The sequence below is a fragment of the Anser brachyrhynchus genome (genome assembly GCF_964034855.1).
Source record: "Anser brachyrhynchus genome assembly, chromosome: 18".
NCBI lineage: Eukaryota > Metazoa > Chordata > Aves > Anseriformes > Anatidae > Anser > Anser brachyrhynchus.
In genome coordinates, this window is record NC_137711.1 from 11110057 (window position 1) to 11129120 (window position 19064).

General features: G+C 56.8%; 1 protein-coding gene across 5 annotated transcripts in view; it reads left to right on the forward strand.

The window, feature by feature from the left end:
- Positions 1–1237: 1237 nt before the first annotated feature.
- PIK3R6 (phosphoinositide-3-kinase regulatory subunit 6) overlaps positions 1238–19064 on the forward strand; it is a 32923-nt gene continuing 15096 nt past the window's right edge. Inside the window, exons 1-7 of one of the 5 annotated variants that reach the window (XM_080560890.1) lie at positions 2943–4027; positions 4131–4284; positions 7477–7543; positions 10262–10591; positions 14189–14306; positions 16825–16908; positions 17955–18046. In XM_080560890.1, coding sequence (XP_080417016.1) covers positions 14294–14306; positions 16825–16908; positions 17955–18046 — 189 coding nt within the window. In that variant the 5' untranslated portion in view covers positions 2943–4027; positions 4131–4284; positions 7477–7543; positions 10262–10591; positions 14189–14293. Of the gene's footprint in view, positions 1889–2942; positions 4028–4130; positions 4285–7476; positions 7544–10261; positions 10592–14188; positions 14307–16824; positions 16909–17954; positions 18047–19064 lie in introns of those variants that run through there. The other 4 variants (XM_080560892.1, XM_080560891.1, XM_080560889.1 and 1 more) reach the window with 4 other exon arrangements.

Sequence of the window (19064 nt, forward strand, 5' to 3'; positions counted from 1 at the left end):
CGGTGGTCTCCGAGGGGAGGTGTGATGTTCAGACCCAGCTGGAGAAGGCCGGCAGGGGATGTTGCCAGGAGCGCTCAGGCCAGGTAGGGTGAGCGGGCAGAGCTGCTCGTCGCGCTCGTGTGGGCATTGGTGTGGGATGGCTTCTGGGGTCTGGCCTGGGGTTAAGCAATAACCTGCCCCCTTCTCTGCCTCACCCAGTGGGCTGGAAGCTGCAGCGGTGTTTCGAAAGCCCTGCTCGTGCTGCCTGAAACACTGCCGTAAGAGCAGCGCTGCTGCCTGGCTTATCAGCTCGCCGAGTGAATTGGAACAGAGTGGCTGTGATTAAAAAGCGCTATTTCCTGCTGTGTGCTATCGCTGGCAGAGCTGATAAGCTCGAGGATTTGATCTCATTCCAGAACTGTCACCTTGGCACCCCCGGGAGAGCTGTAATTTCTGGGAAGAATCTGCTGGGAGGTGTGGGCAGCGGAAACGTACAGCCCTTGGCTTGTGGGCACGCAGCACTTAAGATCTGGACAAAAAGCCATCCAGTGTGGTTTCAAGCAGCTGATCTCTTCCGCGAAACAGGCAGTCACTGGCCGTGCGTGCAGCCCGTTGGCACGAGGCAGCTGCAGCACCCGAACCCATCTCCTCCTCAAAATGTCCTGCTCACAAGCAGTGGCCTCGACCAGCGGTGGCTTCTCCATTGCTGGCACTGCTGGGTGCGTGCCCAACACATTGAATGGTGGGATGGAAAGGAAAAGCTTGCTGATTTCTTATCATCTGCCTGCTCAAGCTTATCACAGTCATTTTGCTTGGATTTTCAAACCCATAATTAACCTGTAGGTGAGCAGTTGTCTCTCCTGTTGCTATTATCTTTATCAGATAAGGCCCTTGCAGGACATGCCATGAGGCTCCCCAGATGTGAAAAGTCCATGGCTCATTATTATTGTCTTGTACTTGCTTCTGTTTTCTTACCACAGACTTTTCCAAGACAAAAAAAAAAAAAAAAAAGGTGTTGAAGATGACTTAGTTTGGACAAATCAAAAAGGCAAGGTAAGGACCACAAAACTGGCAGTTTGCTTGGCTTCCCCACTCCCCAAAAACCCCCATCCTCTTTATTTGTTAAAGAGAGAGGAAAATCAGAATCAGGCTGGAAAATAGAGACGTGACACAAACATATCAGTTTGGTCTGTGACCTGCTCCCTTATAAACTGGAAGAAAAGCATCCCTTGACTAAAACGTTGGTGATTCGGACATCTGCCAATGGAGCTTTCCCTGCAGGCTGGGTGGTTTGGGAGGAGCAGTGCTCAGACAGCGTCCTTTTCTTTGTGCAAATACCTTTGCTTCCCTCAGAAACCCAGTTGGCTCGCTAGGTCTGTTATTATAGCAGCCACGTAATGACAGAAAATTAAACTGGGGAAAACTAAGCTGTCCCCGAATAGAAAACAGGGCAGGAGGAGAGGTGCCCAGAGCTCCCATTTGACAAGGGAAGCTGCTTTGTGCTTTCGCTGGGTGTGAAGCAGGAACCAAGATGGGAACCAGACAGCAATAGGGAGGAGAAGCAGCTCCATCCCCAGCAGCCTCAGCACCACTGCTGGAGGTGGGCGCTGGGCCCTGCTGCAGCTGCGAGCACCGGAGCGCGACGGCCAGCACAGAGCGAGTCCCACCAGCACGTCACGGCCCGCTGGGTGTGTAGCACTGTGCCCTGGGTGTGCAGCACCGTGCCCCCAGGTTGTGCAGCACCATGCCCGCCAGCAGCAAGCTGCTGCTGCTGGTGTGGTTTCATGTGCTGGCGGCTGTCCCAGCTCAAGAGACGCAGGCTGTGTGCTGTTCCCCCAGCAGGAAAGCCCCAGGCTGGGCAGCAAGTTCCCCTCTGGGCTGGAAAACCCCTCTTGAATTAGTGCTTCAGGTGAGCTCTTCGTATTTGTTTTAGCTGGAAAGATTTCTTCCACAGAAGGAGGATTCAGGGATTCAGAAAGCACTTTGTATCCTGAGCATGCACAGAACTGTATAGGCATGGCCCTTTATGGTGCTCCTACAATACCTGTAAATCCCCGAGGATGATGTTGTGGGACAAACGGCTGTTTTGTACTGGGTCTGTGCTGTTTGCCACACAAGTTCTCTCTCTTCTCCCTCTCTTTCTTTTGGTTGTTTCCTGTTGTTTGTTTGTTTGTTTGTTTGTTTGAGCTAAATGAATTTTGGGTCGGGATCCCAGTGGTGACGGCACTGAGGAGGTTGCTTGGTGTGCACGGCAGAAATGGGCCAAGGGGAATGCCAAGCTCATGGCATCCTTCTGCTGCAGCTGTGTGCTGAGAGAGGGTCTGTCTGCAATGAAAATATGTCAGGGGTGAAGGTTTGGGTCCTTCAGAGGCTGACTGAGAGGGAAGGAGTAAAAATGTCCAGCAGCAATGGGAGATCCTGGCCTTGAAAGGTGCCTGTGCAGCATCACCAAAGCAGGAGCACGTCCAGTGAAGGGGTGTAAGGAACCCGGTGCCAGCCTTTGCCCCTCCTGTGCTACTGCATGGGGATAATCCCTGTCACGGTGTCAGTGTGCTGGCTTCACCCCTCTCTTTGCTTTGCAGTTTTCATGGAAACAGTTTCTGCATGGACACTTCTGCCTGCAGCAGGGGTTCCTGCCCGCTGGGTACCTCCTGCTGTAGGACAGACGCAATGTGGTGTCAGGACATACAGACAGGCATGGGAAAGTAAGGTATTTAACAGCACTGCCCAAACCTCAGCCACAGCATGCTGAAGAAGCTCCTCCTGATCCTAGTAGGGAAAACCCTTTGCAAACAGGACCCCACATGCACATGCCCCTGCCATGCTGCCCATGGGGCCGCTGGCACCACCCCTGCCACGGCCACCAGGACACATCCATGGGTCCTTCATCAATGGGAGCAAGTGTGAACGAAGCCAAGAGAGGGGAAATGTGGGCGTTATCATCCAGTGCTGCATGTGGCTGCTGCTTCCCCGGAGCCTTCCTGCCTGTGGGGCCATGTGGGGCAGCGAGCCCCCACTGCGGGGATGCCTTGGCACCAGCGCAACCAGTAGGGACTGGAAGCAAATCACACCGACAGCCAGCCGAACGGCCGCCTCCTGCTTTTCCCTCCTGGTCAGGAAGGAAGTAGGTTATTTTTAAATCAGGGGCCCAGGTATGTAACTGTACCTAATGCTTTTTCTCATGTAAAAGAAGATGGGAAGTGATACGGTGTCGGCTGCTGTTCTCACGCTCCTTCTCAGAGCACATTCCCCCACCCCAATCCCTTACCCCAGAGAAGCTCAGGGCCTCAAGCATCACTGCAGGTGACACTTGGGGGCTGAGCACACCCAGCAGGGCCCCAGACATGAGCGGGGACAGCCCTGGTTGTGGCAGTCCCCAGATAGGCTGATGCAGACGTGCAAATGGGCTGCGGTCCTAGTGGAGCGTGGGGCCCCGCAGCAGCCCTGAGCAGCCTCACCTGGGGCCTCCCCCCCCGCATGGCCCCATTTCAGCTCAGCCCGGCTGCTGTGGCCCCGCCACCGAGTCACGAGTGGTGACAACGTGACGCCCCGCTGAGCACAACCAGGCCTGCTCTGGCCGAGGACGCTGCCAATGCGATGACGAATTTCCCCGTGACCCCTTCCCCGGAGGGGCCGGGTGTCCCCTGCCCCGTCTGCGTCCCCATGTTGGCACCGGGCAGCCAGGGGCTGCTGTGGGCACCCGTCCCCACGGCAGGGGCTTTGTGCAAAAAGCAGATGTGCACGGCGTGCTCGGGGCTGGAAGAGCTGGCAGGGGCACAAAACTTCGTGCTGGAGCTGGAAAAGCCTCCCGCTTGGACAGACTCCTCCTTGTCTCTGTAGCAACCCTGTTTATTTCCCGGTGCGGGGTGTGCAGCGTCAGGCACTCTCGCTGCCCGGGCTGGGAGGCAGCAACCTCCACGCCAGGAGGCCCGAGCCCTGGCTAGGCTGTGCCCCAGCAGCCCAACCTGCACAGCTGGTTTTTGGGGATTAGGGCAGGGCAGGGCTGGAGCCCTCTTCCACCCGCTCCTGCACGTCCGGAGAGTGCCGGGTGAGCGCGACCCACGCGGTGACAGCTTTCTCCTTAAGGGGCTTCTGTCTGAAAGAGGAAGTTGTCTTGAAATAACTTCAGCGCTTCCCTTTTCACTTTGCAGACTTCGAAGCGTGCAGCCGCCCCGGCGCTGCCCCTGCACCCGCTGGGCAGAGCGGAGCCCCCGATGGCTGCCCCTGGACCCTGCTGTGCCCCTCCGTGCTGGATGCGACCCCAGGTGCACGCCTGATGCTCCTGCTGCCTGCCCCACCAAGCAGGTAGGGTCCGGACGAAGAGGATCGGGTGGCTGTGCGTGCACGAAACGCTGCTCTCACCCTCCTGCCCTGTCCCTCTGCTGCTCCTCTGGGAGACCCCTGCTGCTCTGCTGCTCCCTGAGGAGGTCTGCTGTGCTGTGCTTTTACCGGGCAGCTCTGTATATATCAGAGGTTGGAAGTGTACGTGTGTGTGTGTAAATGCAGCATCACCCTGGCATCTTCCCTGGAAGACCCTGGGAAGCGCTTGAATGGGGTTGGTGTGGTTTTCTTGCCTGGTGCGAGGAAGGGGAGGGGGGCACTGATGGTGCTGGTGAAGGGGAACGTGCTGCTTATCTGCAGGAAAGGAGGATTTGTGCGAGCTAGCCTTGCCAGCCAGCGTGATCCTGGTGGGAAACAGCATTTGCCCTGGAGTTTGTCCCCTGAGGCTGCCGGCACCCTGGGGCGGTCCTGGGTGGGCTTGGTGTTGGTAGTGCTCTCGCTCCGGCATTCATCCGAGCCCCCCCATACACCCTCCTGGCAGCCGCTCAGCCCAGATGGAGCAAGCAGCTTACATCACTGATCTGGGGCTGTTTCAGCGCTAGCTCATGCTTATTCATTTTGCTCCGTGCGAAACAGCTCCCTCCCAGTTGCGAGGACCGGAGCCGCTCCCGGCTGTCACCCGCTGGTGGCCGAGCTCTGGCTGCTGCTTGCGGGTGGCTCGCGCCCGTGCTGGCCGCTCGTGCAGTCGTGTGGCCTCCCACCTGCCCCTGCCCTTGGCCTGCTGCCTCGGCCCTCCCTTGGGGGCCCCGAGCGCTGCGGCGGTGACAATGGCAATCAACAGTGATGGCAGTGGCGATAACGCGGAGAGCTCAGCAGCCCCGGCTGGAAAGGAAACTAAAAAGTGAAGTGCTGGGGGCTTGGGTTTCAAAAACAAAGCAGATGAGTGAGCTGCGTACATGATGCAGGTTTTAGCTCTTCCTTTGCATCCTCTGGCAGTCTCTTTTGGCTGCCTCTGAGGTACCAAGCCCGAGTGGCTGCACTGTGACCACTCGCCTCCCGGAGATGCTGTTGCCCTCCCAGGGGAGCTCGCTGGGTGTCCATCCAGCCCTGTGGCCACGTTTCTTTTGTGCCCCTTGGCTACGCCTGAAGGAAACAATTTCCTCTGGGCATCAAGGGCTGACCGATCACCTCTGAGACTTGCACAAGCTTTTCCATGGGTGCGTCTTTTGCTCTGGTCCTGCAATCAGTGCATGGCTTCCAAGACTCTCAACCAGTATCCAAGTTCCTCTGTGGATGGTCCAAATCCACGGGACATTACTCAGCCTTTACAGCTGAGCATCCAGAGGCATGTCCTACATCTGCAATGGTAGAAAATACGTGTCAGTCTGGTGAAATATATGGCATGAATCTGTTCTAACTATGCAGCTTTCTCCCAGGTTTGATCGGAGGAAAGAGCTTGGTACCACAAAGCCTCTGGGCTGTCCCGGTGAGACCTGAGCTCGCTGTTTCGCAGGGCTCTGCCCTGCAGCCCCTGCCTCCAGCCCTGAGGTGCTGGGGCTCCAGCAGCTGGCACTGGGCTATCCTGGCATCAAGTGGTTTTGGGTTGCTACAAACTTCATCTGGGATTGTGCTTCCACCCCAGCACATCCAACAGGCTGTTGGGATGGGGGCAGCAGCATCCCTCCCCAGCAGTTCCGAGTGCCCAGCCTCGGGGGGATTTGACACAGAGGAGCTCTGATAGTCACAAGAGATGACAGCTGCTCTTCTCTTTCGGAGAGAGCTGGCCCAAGGATCCTCTTGGCTTGGTTGTGCTCAGCCTTACCAATGCTGACCATGTCACCTACCCAGAAGCGGGGGCTCTCGGGCCTTTCTTCCAGTTGCTTTCTTGGTTTTTGAGTTTTGCTGGTGCTAATGGCTGTGCTGAAGGGAGATGCCGTGTTGGCTGAGTCACGTTGTTCTATTTTGAGGTGTGACATGCCTTGAAGACAGCACCGTCCATCAAACGTGGTTTGGGCAGGAGCTCTCCAAGGGAGCTGCTGCTGTGAGCGAGCTGTGCCCCATGGGTTTGGGTTGTTCAGTCCGGAGTGGCCTTACTGGGGGATGTTTATGGTCCTGCCGAAAGCAGGGGGTTCTGCTGTTGGCTGTAACATGTAATTAAACCTCGTTGTTGGGTTTGCCCTCATGGTTCCTCATTATATGCTTTCCCCTTCCTTGCTCTCCATGTCAGCCCTGTGGCAGGAGGCTGTTCCCCGCTGCCAGGGCAATGCCAGGAGCACCCCGTAGCCCTGTCCTCCACCGACACTGGGGCAAGGTGCCATCCCCAATGTGCTGGTGTCACCCTGGCTCTGGTCACCCTGCCCTGGTGGACCCCCAAAGCCCCGTGCAACTCTTCCACCCCCCTGCAGCCCCAGCAGCTGCTTGTGCTGCACCACAAGACTCTGAATGTGCCCTGAAACTGCTGCTAAAGCCCCAGATGTCTTAGTAAGGGGTCTTAGCAAATCTTTAGCAAGGATTTGCTGTCAACACGCAGCTGCTTTATCCCAGCTGGTGATACAGAGTGTGTCTGTAGGGTGAAGGGACTGTGCCGTGCATTTATTTCCCCCCTCAGGCTGACAGCACTTGCCTGGGCTGTTTGTGCGAGCAAACCTGGCAGCAGTTTTCAGAAAGCGTTTATTTTTTCCCTCCGATTGTTTTTCCAAAGCCGACTCCGGGAATGGAAAGAGAGATGCTAAATCTATAAAGCTGATGCTTCCGGAAAACTCGTTTCTTCCCTTAGAAAGAATGAAACGTGACGTTGGCGAGGAAGTCTCCAAAGAGCCGTTAGTGTCCAGGAAGCCGCTCCACTTCCACACCAGCTTTAGCAAAGGGGTCTGGGGCTCTTTTCATCCTGACGGGCAGATGAATATCCGCAGTGGTGTGGGCTGTGAAAGCGTTTTGTTACTGAAGAGCGTCCCTCTCGCCCCCTCGCTCCGCGGGAGTGAGCCTCCTGGCAGGGACGCGCCTACCGGAGCAGCCGGCAAGGAACTGGTGCAGCAAAGTGTTGCTGGAAAGCAGAGGCTGAGCTCGAGACGCCTTTCCTTGGCAGGGAGAGCCTGAGGGAGAGCATCTGGTTTCGTATCAGAGCCGCCTGAAACCACAAGCCCTGCCAGGTTTTGGAGCTGAAACTGAAAATGGGTCCAGAAGGGATCGTGCGTGATTCCCCTGCTTCTTCTGCAGGTCTCCTCCGCCCCGGCAGCCTGCTTGAGTGGGGACAGAAATAAGGCTCCTCAACAGACTCTCCCAGGTGATTTTTATGTGTTTTTTTGTTTCATAATGAGAGTTTGGCTTAGTTTTCTCTTTAAATGTGGCACATTGCGCTCAGGTGGTTGGTGTAAGGTGAAATGGAGCTTGCCCTCAGTGTTCATCCTTGGCCATGGGTCGGGTCCTTGCTGGGGCCTGGAGCTGTTGTTACCCGGATGGTAAGGGGGGTGCAGGCTGGGTTTGTTCCACGTTCCTACCCAAGCTGTGCAGTGGGGCTGGAGGTCAGGATCTGGCCCTAAAAGCAGCCGCTCCCCTGGCAGGTGGACATGGTCTAAGAGGAGGGCACAACCAGGAGGGCAGAGCTGCTCTGACAGACAGCGCTGGAAGCTCTTGCCGTGGCATCGGGTTGTCCCAGTGTAGGTGGTGACCCTGGGTCCCAGAGGAGCAATCACGTGGCATTTTGGGGCTGTTGGCTGCACTCTGAGCAGCCCAGGGGTTGTGATGTCAAACAGGCAGGTCGCCTTGGGGGAAAAGTCCCGCTCAGAGCTGCCTCCAGCTCCCGCAGGAGAAAACCGCCTTTGGCTCACGTTCGATCCTTCTGCTCCAGCCACTCTCGTCGGAGCTGGAAGGAAACGCGGGTTGGGAGCCGCCCCAGTGTGAGCGCTGTGTAATGTTAGACTTTCAGAGGTGCTGCTTCCATAAGCGAGCTGGCCTGGAGCCACCTGCAGGGAGCAGGGGGAGGGCAGTGTGAGGGGTGGCGGGTGCTGCTCTGCCCCGCAGGACGTCTGCCACTGCACAGCACTGCGCCGCGGGCGCTCTCGTGCCTCCCCTCCAGCTCTGCGCCTGCCAACTCTCCCTTCAGGACGCCCCGGTGCAGCACAGCTCGCTCACTGCTGCCGATGGTATTTGCATGATCTTTCCTTGCTCTGGCTCCTTTGGGGTGTCTGCTGTAGGATCGGGAAGGGCCGGTGCCTGGTTGGTGGCTGGCGGTGGGATGGGGAGAAGGGAGAGGAGGAGCATGTCCAGGGAACAGCTTTCCATAACCTGCTCCTGGGCAATGCACGGGTTTTTCTTTGCAAGCGTCTGTTATTGAGCTGATAAACTGGCACAGGAAACCTCAGACATACCCGTGTAGTGAGTTTGTAACCAAATACAGGGCTTCAGAAGGCGTGGAGAGACAGTCTTTGGAGCGGGACTAAATATATCTCGGAGAGAGCAAGCGTGTGTGCATGAGCTGTGCTTACCCTGCTTCGTCACTGATGTCCTTGGGCAAGCTGGGAGAGGGGACATCCCCCAGGACTGGGCATGGTCAGCAGGTGTCCAGGCAGTGATGCTCAGGACCCCAGCCAAGGTGTGCTGGGCAGTGGAGGATGCTTGAGTGTGAGGGCAGGATGGAGGGACCGAGCTTCCCACCTGGCTTTGGGTTTTCTTCCACAGCTTTAGGTATTTCTGCGTCACTCCTTCTGTCTTGTGTTTCACATAGTCTAGGGGGTTGTGTTTTTAGCAATTTCTGCCAGCTTTTGACAGTCTGAGCAGCAAGTCTTTTGGGGAGCTCGTGAATCCCCGTGTGGAAGGCCGCCAGGGGACGGCCTCTTCCCTGAGTGTGGTGGGGGCTGAGACGACTCACATGGATGGACACTTTTCCATCCATCTGCCATGGCATTTCCAACCCCACCCCAGGCAGTGCCCTCCAAAAGCTGCCTACCTGGGCTGCGGCCAGCAGAGGCTCTCTGCTGCCAGGGCAGTGCTTATGGCGGCTGGAGGGGACCACGGGATGTGGGGGCTTTGCTGCTGAATGGGCTGGGGGAGCTGTGCTGCTGCAGGGTGGGACATGGCCTCCTGGGGCCGAGCTCTGGTCCTGGTTGGGCCAGATTCCCGTCACTCATGGTAGCACTTGGGTGCTTGCTGGCAGTATGTTGGCAGCTCTTCCAAAACCCCCGGCAGCCTTGGTGGTGGCACCATGACTGTGCCGCGCCGTGCTCCAAGGGTCCCTGCTCAGGGCTGCGAGGAGCCTGGTGGGCAGGGGGTGCTCCAGCCACAGGTAGCACGGTGCTGAGCCCGGACCCGGGCCCTTTGGGACCATAGGTGACATGTCCTGACACTCACAGGGGCACTAACCCATGTTATAACTGAAACAATCCATCCCGGGCTATCTCAGTGGTGCGCGGAGGGTGGGCTGATGGATGCTGAGGAACAGGCTCTGCTCACACTTTCTCTGCCATCCTGGTAGCTTAGAAAAGGAAGACATAAAGACCTTTAACCTGTGATCTTATCTGTGTGTTTCTGGGGTGAATTATGCTTTCACTGCCAAGTTCTTCAATTTCATGAATATAGCCAGATGCTGCCCATAACTACCCCAGCTCCTGGGAGAGGTGGCTTTGGAGTCACGCAGGTTTTATCACTAAAAGCCTCATGGCTATTGAGAACTGAAAGGAGGAATGTGGCTTCCCTTCTTCGTTCCCTTTCTTTTATTTTTTTTTTCCTGTAAACGAAATAAAATACAGCTGATGCCTTGGGTATTTTAAGAATTGCAGAGAGGAAGCAGGGAACTGCAGCTCTGCAAAGAAGTGGGATGAGCGCAGAGAAGCCTCTGGTCTTGCTGAGCTGGCAGACAGCAAAATAACCAGTTACGGGATGAAATGTGTCTCGTGTCTGCTGCAGGGAAGAGAAGAGGTGCATGGGGAGGAGGGGGACAGAAAGCGGAGGAGTGGTGTGGTTCAGGGAACTGAGCAGCTTCTGCCTCTCGCCAACACTTTTGCAGGGCCAGCGTTTACGCCCCGTGCCGCCGTATTTCCCCTTGGCTCCGCTCTCATCTCCCCACCGTCGTGTGTGCTGGCTGGGGCCTCTGAGCCCTTCCTGTTTCAGGGTAGAAAGCTTGTGGTCACCAGTGAGCAGCGGGCTCCGACACACGCACGCAGAGCAGAAGCGAGCCCCGGCAGGGTTCAACGTGGGCTGCCGGTGCCGGAGCTCAGGATTGCTGCTTCGCTGCTAGCTCCTGCCTGCATTGCCTCCTCCTCCTCCTCGCCATGAGCCTGCCGGGACCATCCCGTGCCCTGCGGTGACGCTGGGAGCTGGAAGGACACAAGGGAAGGTGAGTGCAGCCCGGAGAGAGGTTGGGGATGCTCCTTCCTTGCATGGTCCCCCCGCTCCCAGTGCAGCGGGGAAGACGTGGGGTTGGCATGAGGTGGGAGGTATGTCCCCAGCCTTCTGGGCACGACTCCTGGAAAGCATGTAGCCCTCTCTCTTGCAGGCTTGAGGTAGTCCACCAGGCGTTTTTTTTCCCAGAAATGGGAAAAATATCCGCCTGCATTGACACAGGGTCCAGCAGCAGCCCCCCGCTGCTGGGTCTTGGGATGTGGCACCGTTGTTGCTGAGGGCCCCCTGAGGTCCCCTTGGCCACCCTGGCTGAGAATGTTCCTGTGTGAGACGCTGGGCCAGCTTGGGAGAGGGGACCTGGGTCAGAGAGGGGCTGCAGCACATCTCAGACACATCTCTGTGCCAGCTCTCCCCACTCAGCACCAGGGCTCACAGCACGTATGGATCAGGGCTTGATGGGCTGTCACCAGGGCCTTCAGCCCCATGGTCTGCGAACAGAAGGGGTGGAGATGACAAAGGGGCCTTGGCTCTGTGTCCCCTGCATGCACCCTTTCCAGGTGAGGAGTGGTCCCAGCACTGCACAGTGTGTCACATCTGGTCCCTGTTTGTGGCTGCCGCGTCCTGGGAAGAGCCTGGCTGGCAGAGGGGTGTTGGGGGCAGAGCCGTGGGTGATGGGGACAGATCCTGTTGCAGCCTCGCACAGCTCTGGGGATCCCATTACTGGACACCATCTCCCACTACCCTGCACCAGCACTGGCATCTCCATGTCTGCAGTTGTGCACACTGCTAAAATGCTTTTTCACCCAAATCAGTGGCTCTAAGTGTGGCATTGGTGCTTGAGATGGTTCCTGTGTCCCCCAGGGACGCTTGGCTTCTAGTGGTGGCCAGCGACCCCCTCCTACCCACATGGCCTTCCCCAGGACAGGGGCTGGCATCTCCTTCCCAGGGCTCCGAAGGTCTTTGCTCCCTGCCAAGCTGAGCTCAGCTGGTGGTGCCATGGCCATCTGGCACAGACCAGCCTGGCTTCATTAATGTCACCTGGGCAGCAGCCCCCAGCTGCACGGCTGAGGGACCAGGGACATGGCTTTGGCAGCCAAAAGCTCTTCTGAAGAATGGCCGAGCCAGTGCACTGTGTCGACGGAGGCTGGCGTCTCCGGCATTCCCCGTCAGCTGTGTTTGCTTTGTGAAGGCGAACGGAGGTGTCTCCCTGCTGCTGCTCCAAGCAGCAGCCCGAGCTCTGGTCTGAGAGTGCTCTGCACAAGGCTGAATTAGCCCTGGTAGCAGCACAGCCTCCTGCAGCTTCAAAGCCATCCTCGCTGTGTCACTGGGCTCAGGTTTGTGCTTGTTGCTGCCAGGGAAGCCCTGGTGAAGCCCAGGAGGGGAGGTGGGCACTGTGCCCACCCACGGGCTGATGCCATCCCTCTCCTGCCATCTTCAGCCCCACCTCCCCTCCCTGGGGGTAACTGGGCTGACCCTGACCTTTCTCACCAGCCTGCTTCTACCTATCTCCTTTTGCGCCTTGTACAAAATTTGTCCTCCTGCTGCACTCTGAATATGCCAGGGAGTAGTTTGGGGAATTTTATGTTGAATTTTCTTGGGAGACTCGAGTCCTTGGAGCAGACAGGCGGGCTGCTGGCCCCATCTCAGGTCTTTGCAGACAGCGAGGAGTGCCAGGACTTCTTAAGCAAGCAGGTGACTGAGAAGCAAAGTTTCTAGGGCCCGGAGCAGCTCACACCACCCCGAGTTCTTTTCTAAATCTGGAAAGCGAGCACCGGTGCGCCGGTTCCCTCCCACGCGCGGGTAGGTAGGATGCGGATGTGGAAAACCACCGACACAATTAGCAGCCGCCTGCCTTTCGCTTCGGCAGACGCCTCTGCTGGCCCCGAAGAGCCCGGCATGCACCCAGCCCCGTGAGGGGGCTTTTTCCCCGCAGGAAATATCACTTTGAGAGCCACGGTGCCGACCAGCCCACCAGTGATGTAACGCAGCTGTGTGGTGCTGGGCGAGGAAAGGATTAGAGCATCGCTCGCTCCTGTAGCCAGTGGCTGGGGATGGTACCGCCATCGAGGAAATAAACACAGCCAAGAGGAAGCCCTGAGCATGATGACATCCCTGAAATAGAGCAGCATCAAGGCAGCCCTGAGGTGTTAGACCCTCCTTGGCAGCCTCCTCGTCCCCTCGCTGCCGCCCCAGCAGGATCTGGCTGTGCTGTCCCAGGAGGTGGCAGGGGATGGGGATGCGGGGCTGGCACCAGGTCGGGTGCTAAGGGTGTGCCGCAGGAAGGAAAACCCTGCGGGCATTCCCGCCACTCACCCACAGGAAAGAAATGGTTTTCTGAGCTTGGTAGTCCCTCCCCTGCCCCACCACATGTCCTGGGTCTGCAGACCGGGGTGCTGGTCTCGGAGGAAACCACACATCCATCCCCGCAGCGATGTCCACGTGCTGCAGGGACGCGACTCCCAGGTCAGCATCAGCTGAGCTGGGGGTTTGGAATTGCCCCCTGCTCCCTGCCCTGCACCAAGCCATGCAAGGAGAGGCAGGGGTCTCCTGTCATTAGCCCCGGGGCCACAGCAGTCCCTGTCCTTGCCTCCCATGTCCTCGCCGCCTTCAGTTGCTTGAGGCTGGGAGCTGCCCAGCGGGTGGTGGAAATCTGCAGTGGTGGCTTGCAGCCAGCCCCAGCCACAGAAATAAAGTCCAGGTGGCTCTGGGGTGGGTGCTGAAAGCTTCACTTTCTTCAGGAAACTTTTAGTGAGCATCTAGGAGCAGCTGAGAGCAGGATGCTCTTAAGCACGAGTTGTGTGTGGCTGGGAGAGTTCTCGCAAGTGTTTGTCCATCTCCTGCTGCACTTGATGGGTTGGGTGGGGGATATGTACAGATTTAGGGCCTAAATGGGCAGAGATAGTTCTTAAATCTGTAAATTAAATTGAGAGATTCCTAAATAGAGCAAAGACATGAGCAGGAGTGTGGGCTGATGGTCTGACTGTGCTTGGTGGGACCCAGAGGACTGACAGGGTCCCATGGGTGGGGAAAGGGCAGCTGCGGGGACGCTGCCTCGCTGTGGGCACTGGGTGGCCCTGTCACTGGCAGATCTCCCTTCCTTCCTCCTCCGCTTTCTTTTTCCTCTTTCTTTGGAGAGAACAATGCTCGATGGCAAGGGAAGCTGTCTGGCTCCGGGCTGGCTTCCCTCTGGAGCGTAACCGGCTCCTGGGCTTTCCTCAGGTTTTGTTTCTCTGGGTGCTAGATGGGGATGGGAGCAGATCAAGGCAACAAATTAGAAACCTCGTGGAAGTTCAGCTTCTCTTCTTTATTTATTTTTATTCCTTTTGGTCTTCACATTTTGGGCTCAGTTTGCCTTAACCTGAACATTTCTTCATAAATCCTGGGGAGGAGAGGCCTCCTGGTGCTGCCCTGCCTGGCAATGCCCATCCGCGGGGGCTTCTTGCAGCAGGTCCCGAGCGCAGAGCTGGGTTCAGCTGAACCTTTCTGCCCCAGAAACCCCAACATGGGACATGCCCTTGGGACTCTGCCTCACGATGTGCTCCTGCCATCCCCGCTGCCAGCCCCAGCTGACTGTGTCCCATGGTTTCTGCAGGCAAGACACCGGACCCGAGGCCATGCCCGAGCAGAGTGAGCAGCAGCCGCGCACTCGCCCATCGTTGCAGCCGTGCCCGTGCCCTGCTGCAGCCCCAGCCCGGCCATGGAGAGCACAGGTGGGTGATGCTGCTGCACGAACCCTTCCCCACCCCATTCCCTCCACTGCCCCAACAGCCCCCAGTAAATACTTGTCTATCTAACGAGGATTGATTGTCGCTGGGCAGAGCGATACCAGGGGACCCTGTACTTTGCAAGGCATTGGTAAACCCTGATGGGTGGTGGCAATTGAGACATGAAACACCCAAGGAATGGCCAAAAGATCTGCTGTAGGGTGTCACCAGGTCTGGTAACCAGTCACAGTCAGATTTTAAAGCAATCTCACATTTTGTTATCAGTATATCAATGCTGAAATGTTTTATTCCATTTACAAGCCACTGCTGGCTGTTGCTAGTGGGCTGAGAGCATTTTTAGATCAAAGTGCCCCGTGTTTGTGTTGGAAGGGGTGTTCTGATGCTTCGCTCCCCACCAAGAGACCTCAGCGTATCACGACTGCAGTCGCTTTGATTTACAAAAAGAGGACACAGTATTTATACCAACGCTCAGGAAAAACTTCCCGTAGTCATTAAAAATATACACAAATGAAAAGAATGGGAAGTTTCATGTAGTCCATTACAGTGTGTAATCCCTCAGTGCAAAAACAATGAACATAGTAGTGAAAAGGAGGAGCTTTACCAAATCACTGCAGGGAAAACAAAAAGGAGAGAAAATACAGATTTCTAAAGTAAAACTTTGACATTTCCTCAAATAACACTTCCAAAATGAGAAAGATCCCATTTCAAAGGACACTTCTGTGCTGTAACCGTACTGTGTGGGTATGATGGCATCAGTATGCTGGCCAAGATGGGATTTTCCCCATGCATACATACAGCTTTGGCAGCACACGATGAACAATTCTGAACCCAAACGTGTGGTTGTCTTCTAACACAGCCTAGACTGCAGTCACAGCAGTAAGTACTCCTCTGCAGAAGTTTGGATTCCATGGATCCCCTGCCCGAACATCCCTAACGGGGTGTGCTTCCCTGGGTAAACAGGATATTTTGGCTGTTGGGCTGTGTGCTCAGGAATGGGTCATTCCCCATACTTTAAAGTTTGCATTTCCCAGTCCAGTTTCATCCAGGGCTTGTGCCTGGTGCCCCTGGTCACCATCCTGTTGGAACCTTGTCATTGCAGCCCTGGGCTCGGGGAGGGCACGACTGGCTTGTCGTGGGTCTGGCCATGCTGCCTGCATGGGAGCTGGGGCTGAGGAGGCTGCAAGGATGTTGGGGCGGGCTAAGGGCTCCTGCCTCCCTGCTGTGCATAACTGGCGGGGAGGCTGGCGGCCCTGGGGTGCCACTCGATGCTGCTGAGAGATGCATCAGGAAGAGCCAAAAATCATCTCTGGTTCTTGCATCAGACCTGTCCTGAGATGGGGCATGGGTCTGCATGGGACAAGGGGGCAGATGCTCAGAGCTGCCCCGTCTGCCACACGATCATGTCCCTGCCCACAGAAGCCTCAGGTTGTGGCTCGCTGGAGATGCCTCTTGCAGCTCCCGTGTGGCTGAGTCTCCGGCTGAGCTGTGAAATCCCCCCAGGATTTTTTCCTTGTAGCTCCCAACCAATCTCCCTCAGGAAAGGGGTTACTGTGAATACTGAGGTCCTGCCCTGGATCAGGCCATGTTCTGGCTGCTGCAGCCTACGGAAGGAGCACATCACCTGATAATAGCCGACTTTATATAACGAGTTTCTTACTACAAAGGAGCAAAAGTCCTTTTGTTATGGGGGAAGAGAACCCAGAGCAAGGAGGGCCACAAAGCCCGGCCATGGTAGAATAAAGGGATCCTGCATCTCCCATCCGATCCCCAGCATGCCTTCAGGCCTTCCACATTTGGCTTTTATTTCACAGCTGCAATGTCCCAGCGCTGACATGCGAGCTCCCTCCTGATGGCAAGTCGCCACCCCACAGACGAGTCATGCCCCAGATCAGCTCTGAGGTTTTCAGATTTATTTTTGGCCGAGAGCAGGATGCTGCTCAGCTCTGACGTGCACAAAGAGCGGGTGGCAGTCACCGGGCTCGGTCCCTGCCTCGGGGTGCTCAGGGCCCATGGGTGGCAACTGTGGGCTGGGAGAAGCTGTGAGAGCTGGGTGGTGGGTGAGGGTGAGGCCGAGTCCACGTGGTGCCAAAAAGCAGAGGTGTTTCTGCTCTTGCACAGTGCCAAGCTGTGGTTTTCTTCCTTTAGCTTGTATATTTAATGTGCGATTTTGTAATTCAGCAAAGGGAGAGGGATTCTGAAGAGCCTGCGCAGAGCAGTCCTCTGCAGAGCATCTGTGCCACCATGTCCCCCCAGGAGGGCTTTGCTCCCCGGTATGGCTCCATGGACCACCAGTCCATGGGGTGGCACTTGTCCCCCTGGCTCCAGTGGCCCTGGGGAGGGCTCTGACCTGTTGCCATCAGGGCTCGGCCAGGTCTGAAGCCTGCTGCTATACCCATCCTGAGGGACGTGCACCCAAACCAGAGCATCATTCCCCCTGGGTGCCCTGGGTGCCGGTGTCCCAGGGGTGCCACCCAGGCTGCTCACGTCCTCTTTGTCCCCACAGAGGTGGAGTCGGACATCCTGCGCCGTGTCCGCACACTGCTGCGAGAGCTGGACGGCCACCACCCCGCCTGCCAGCGCGACCGAGGTGAGGTCCTGGGAACAGCACCGCTGCCACCCGCACTGCGCACCGGGCGCTGAGTGGCCCCAGCCCCACACTGGTCCCCTCTCAGATGACACCAGGGGACACGAGGTGACCTCACGTTCCTCTGCCCCTTCCAACCTGCTCTTAGAGGTGCCAACTTGCAGGTGCCTCCATGCACCAACCCCGGTGTTTTCCATCCCTCCTCCACGTGGTTCCTCACCCGAACCTCAGGCAGGGGTCCAGCACTGGGGCAGGACACGAAATGTCAGAGCCTGGGGCTCTGTTCCCAGCTCTGACACCGGCTCACCCCACAGCCCCTTCCAGCTCGCTGATACCTGAGTTTCCCAGTCCCTCCCTGCGGGGCTATTGCTTTGCCACTCACGGCTCAGCTCCGTGCTAGGGAGCCAGCTGAGATCCCTGCATCACCGTAGAGGAGAATAAAATTCTACTTGACCCAGCAATTGGAATGCTACAGCCCCGAGGAACTTAATTGATTTTGAAAAATTGATTTTACTTGGAGCACGCAGGATATTTTACAGTTAATTAAATCTGATTTTTGTCTGGAATGAGCCTCGACAAGTCTGCAGGGCTGAAAAGCTTTGTGGTCCTTGCTCCAAGTTCTTGGGGTCGGCAGCCACACTGTGGCTCAGGTGTTCCATGCTGGGACCAGCAGGAACCCCAGATCCCTGGGGCAGGCAGTGAAAGCAAGCAGGGAGGGAACAGAAAAGAGACTTGATGTCATTTAGTCCATTTCCATGCCTTGCTTTTCGCCAGCTCCCCAGTCCCAGGTTTTTTGGGATGCTTTCCCAAGCGTTTGCCGGTGCTTGACATCAATGCTGCATCCAGAGTGAGGGCAGCGTGTGACTTGTCCCTGCAGAGGGTCACTGATTGAAGCAGAGAGTGGAGAAGCCTGGGTGAGCTGTGAGAGTGATCCCAGCGGTGCTTTCTGCAGCAGCAGTGCCCAGGTTGCCCCATTCCTCCACCACACACGGCTCCCCACCCATTGCGGCTCTGCGGGGCAGCCTCACCTCTTGTTTTTCCCTTCTCAGGGATGCTGCGATGGACACTGCACAAAAAAATTGACCAGAATCCCAGTAATAGCTCCATCCTGGTCAGGATCTTGGTGAAAGAGCTGGAAAGGGTGAGTGTCACCTCACAACCATCCCTCGGGAGGGGGTCTCACCTCCCCTGCGGGGCTGTCTCCATCCTGTGGCATCCCAGCCTTGACGATCCCCTGGGTAAGGGGTTTTTAGGGAGTTTAGGGTTTTTGGAGTCTGGCTGGGGACTGTAGCTCACAGCCACAGGCGGACAGTGTTTGCAGCTTGCAGACTGCACGGTGCAAAACACTTCCAGCCGCCCCCAGGTCCCCCGCAACCCTCTGGGCCATCTGCAGCCTCAGGTACAGTGGAAATTTCTCCTCCCTGTCACTCGTTTCCTTCCGAGCGGTGTCAGATCAGAGCCATCCAGCCCCGTATCCTGTCCCGAGAGCATCTGACGGAAACTGGGCGATGCATTTTTTGATTCATTGACTTGTCTCACTTTCTGAACTCGGGTGAACCTTTTGTACCCGCAGCAACCTGCGGCGACCAGTTTTGTGGTTTGATGCGATGCGACGTGACGAGCTCACACCTTTTCTTTACGAGCACACCTCAGTTCTTCCGGTGCCGAGAGGAAGAGCCCACTTCCCCCAGTCCTCCCCGTGTGTGGGGACACATACCCTGCCCTCCCCGGGCAAGGAGCCCCCTGCATCCCTACTGTCAAGTGGCTTCTGCACGTCCAGGTAGACAGGAATGCCCACATCGCCCTTGGCTAGGGATGCAGGAATTCCCCTGGTGGGGCTGAGGTCTGCTTTCCCCTGCAAAAGCCATCTCAGCCCCTCCCTGCTATGCTTTTATCCCTACGTTGCTCTTATTTTCATGTGCCCAGGAGGGATGTCAGGCCTCCTGGTCTGTAATTCCCTTTGTCTCCCTGAAGCTCCTGGAAATCAGTGCCATGTTATTGTATTTTTTTCAGCCTGCTGGTACTGCAGCAGCTCTGAGCAGGCAGTAGCAACCACTGATAACAATTCAGCAATTTCATGCTTGAGCTCCTCTGGGGCTCTGTCCAGAGATCAGCTGGGCTCAGCAATTCCGTATTACTCATTTCATTGATCGTTTCAA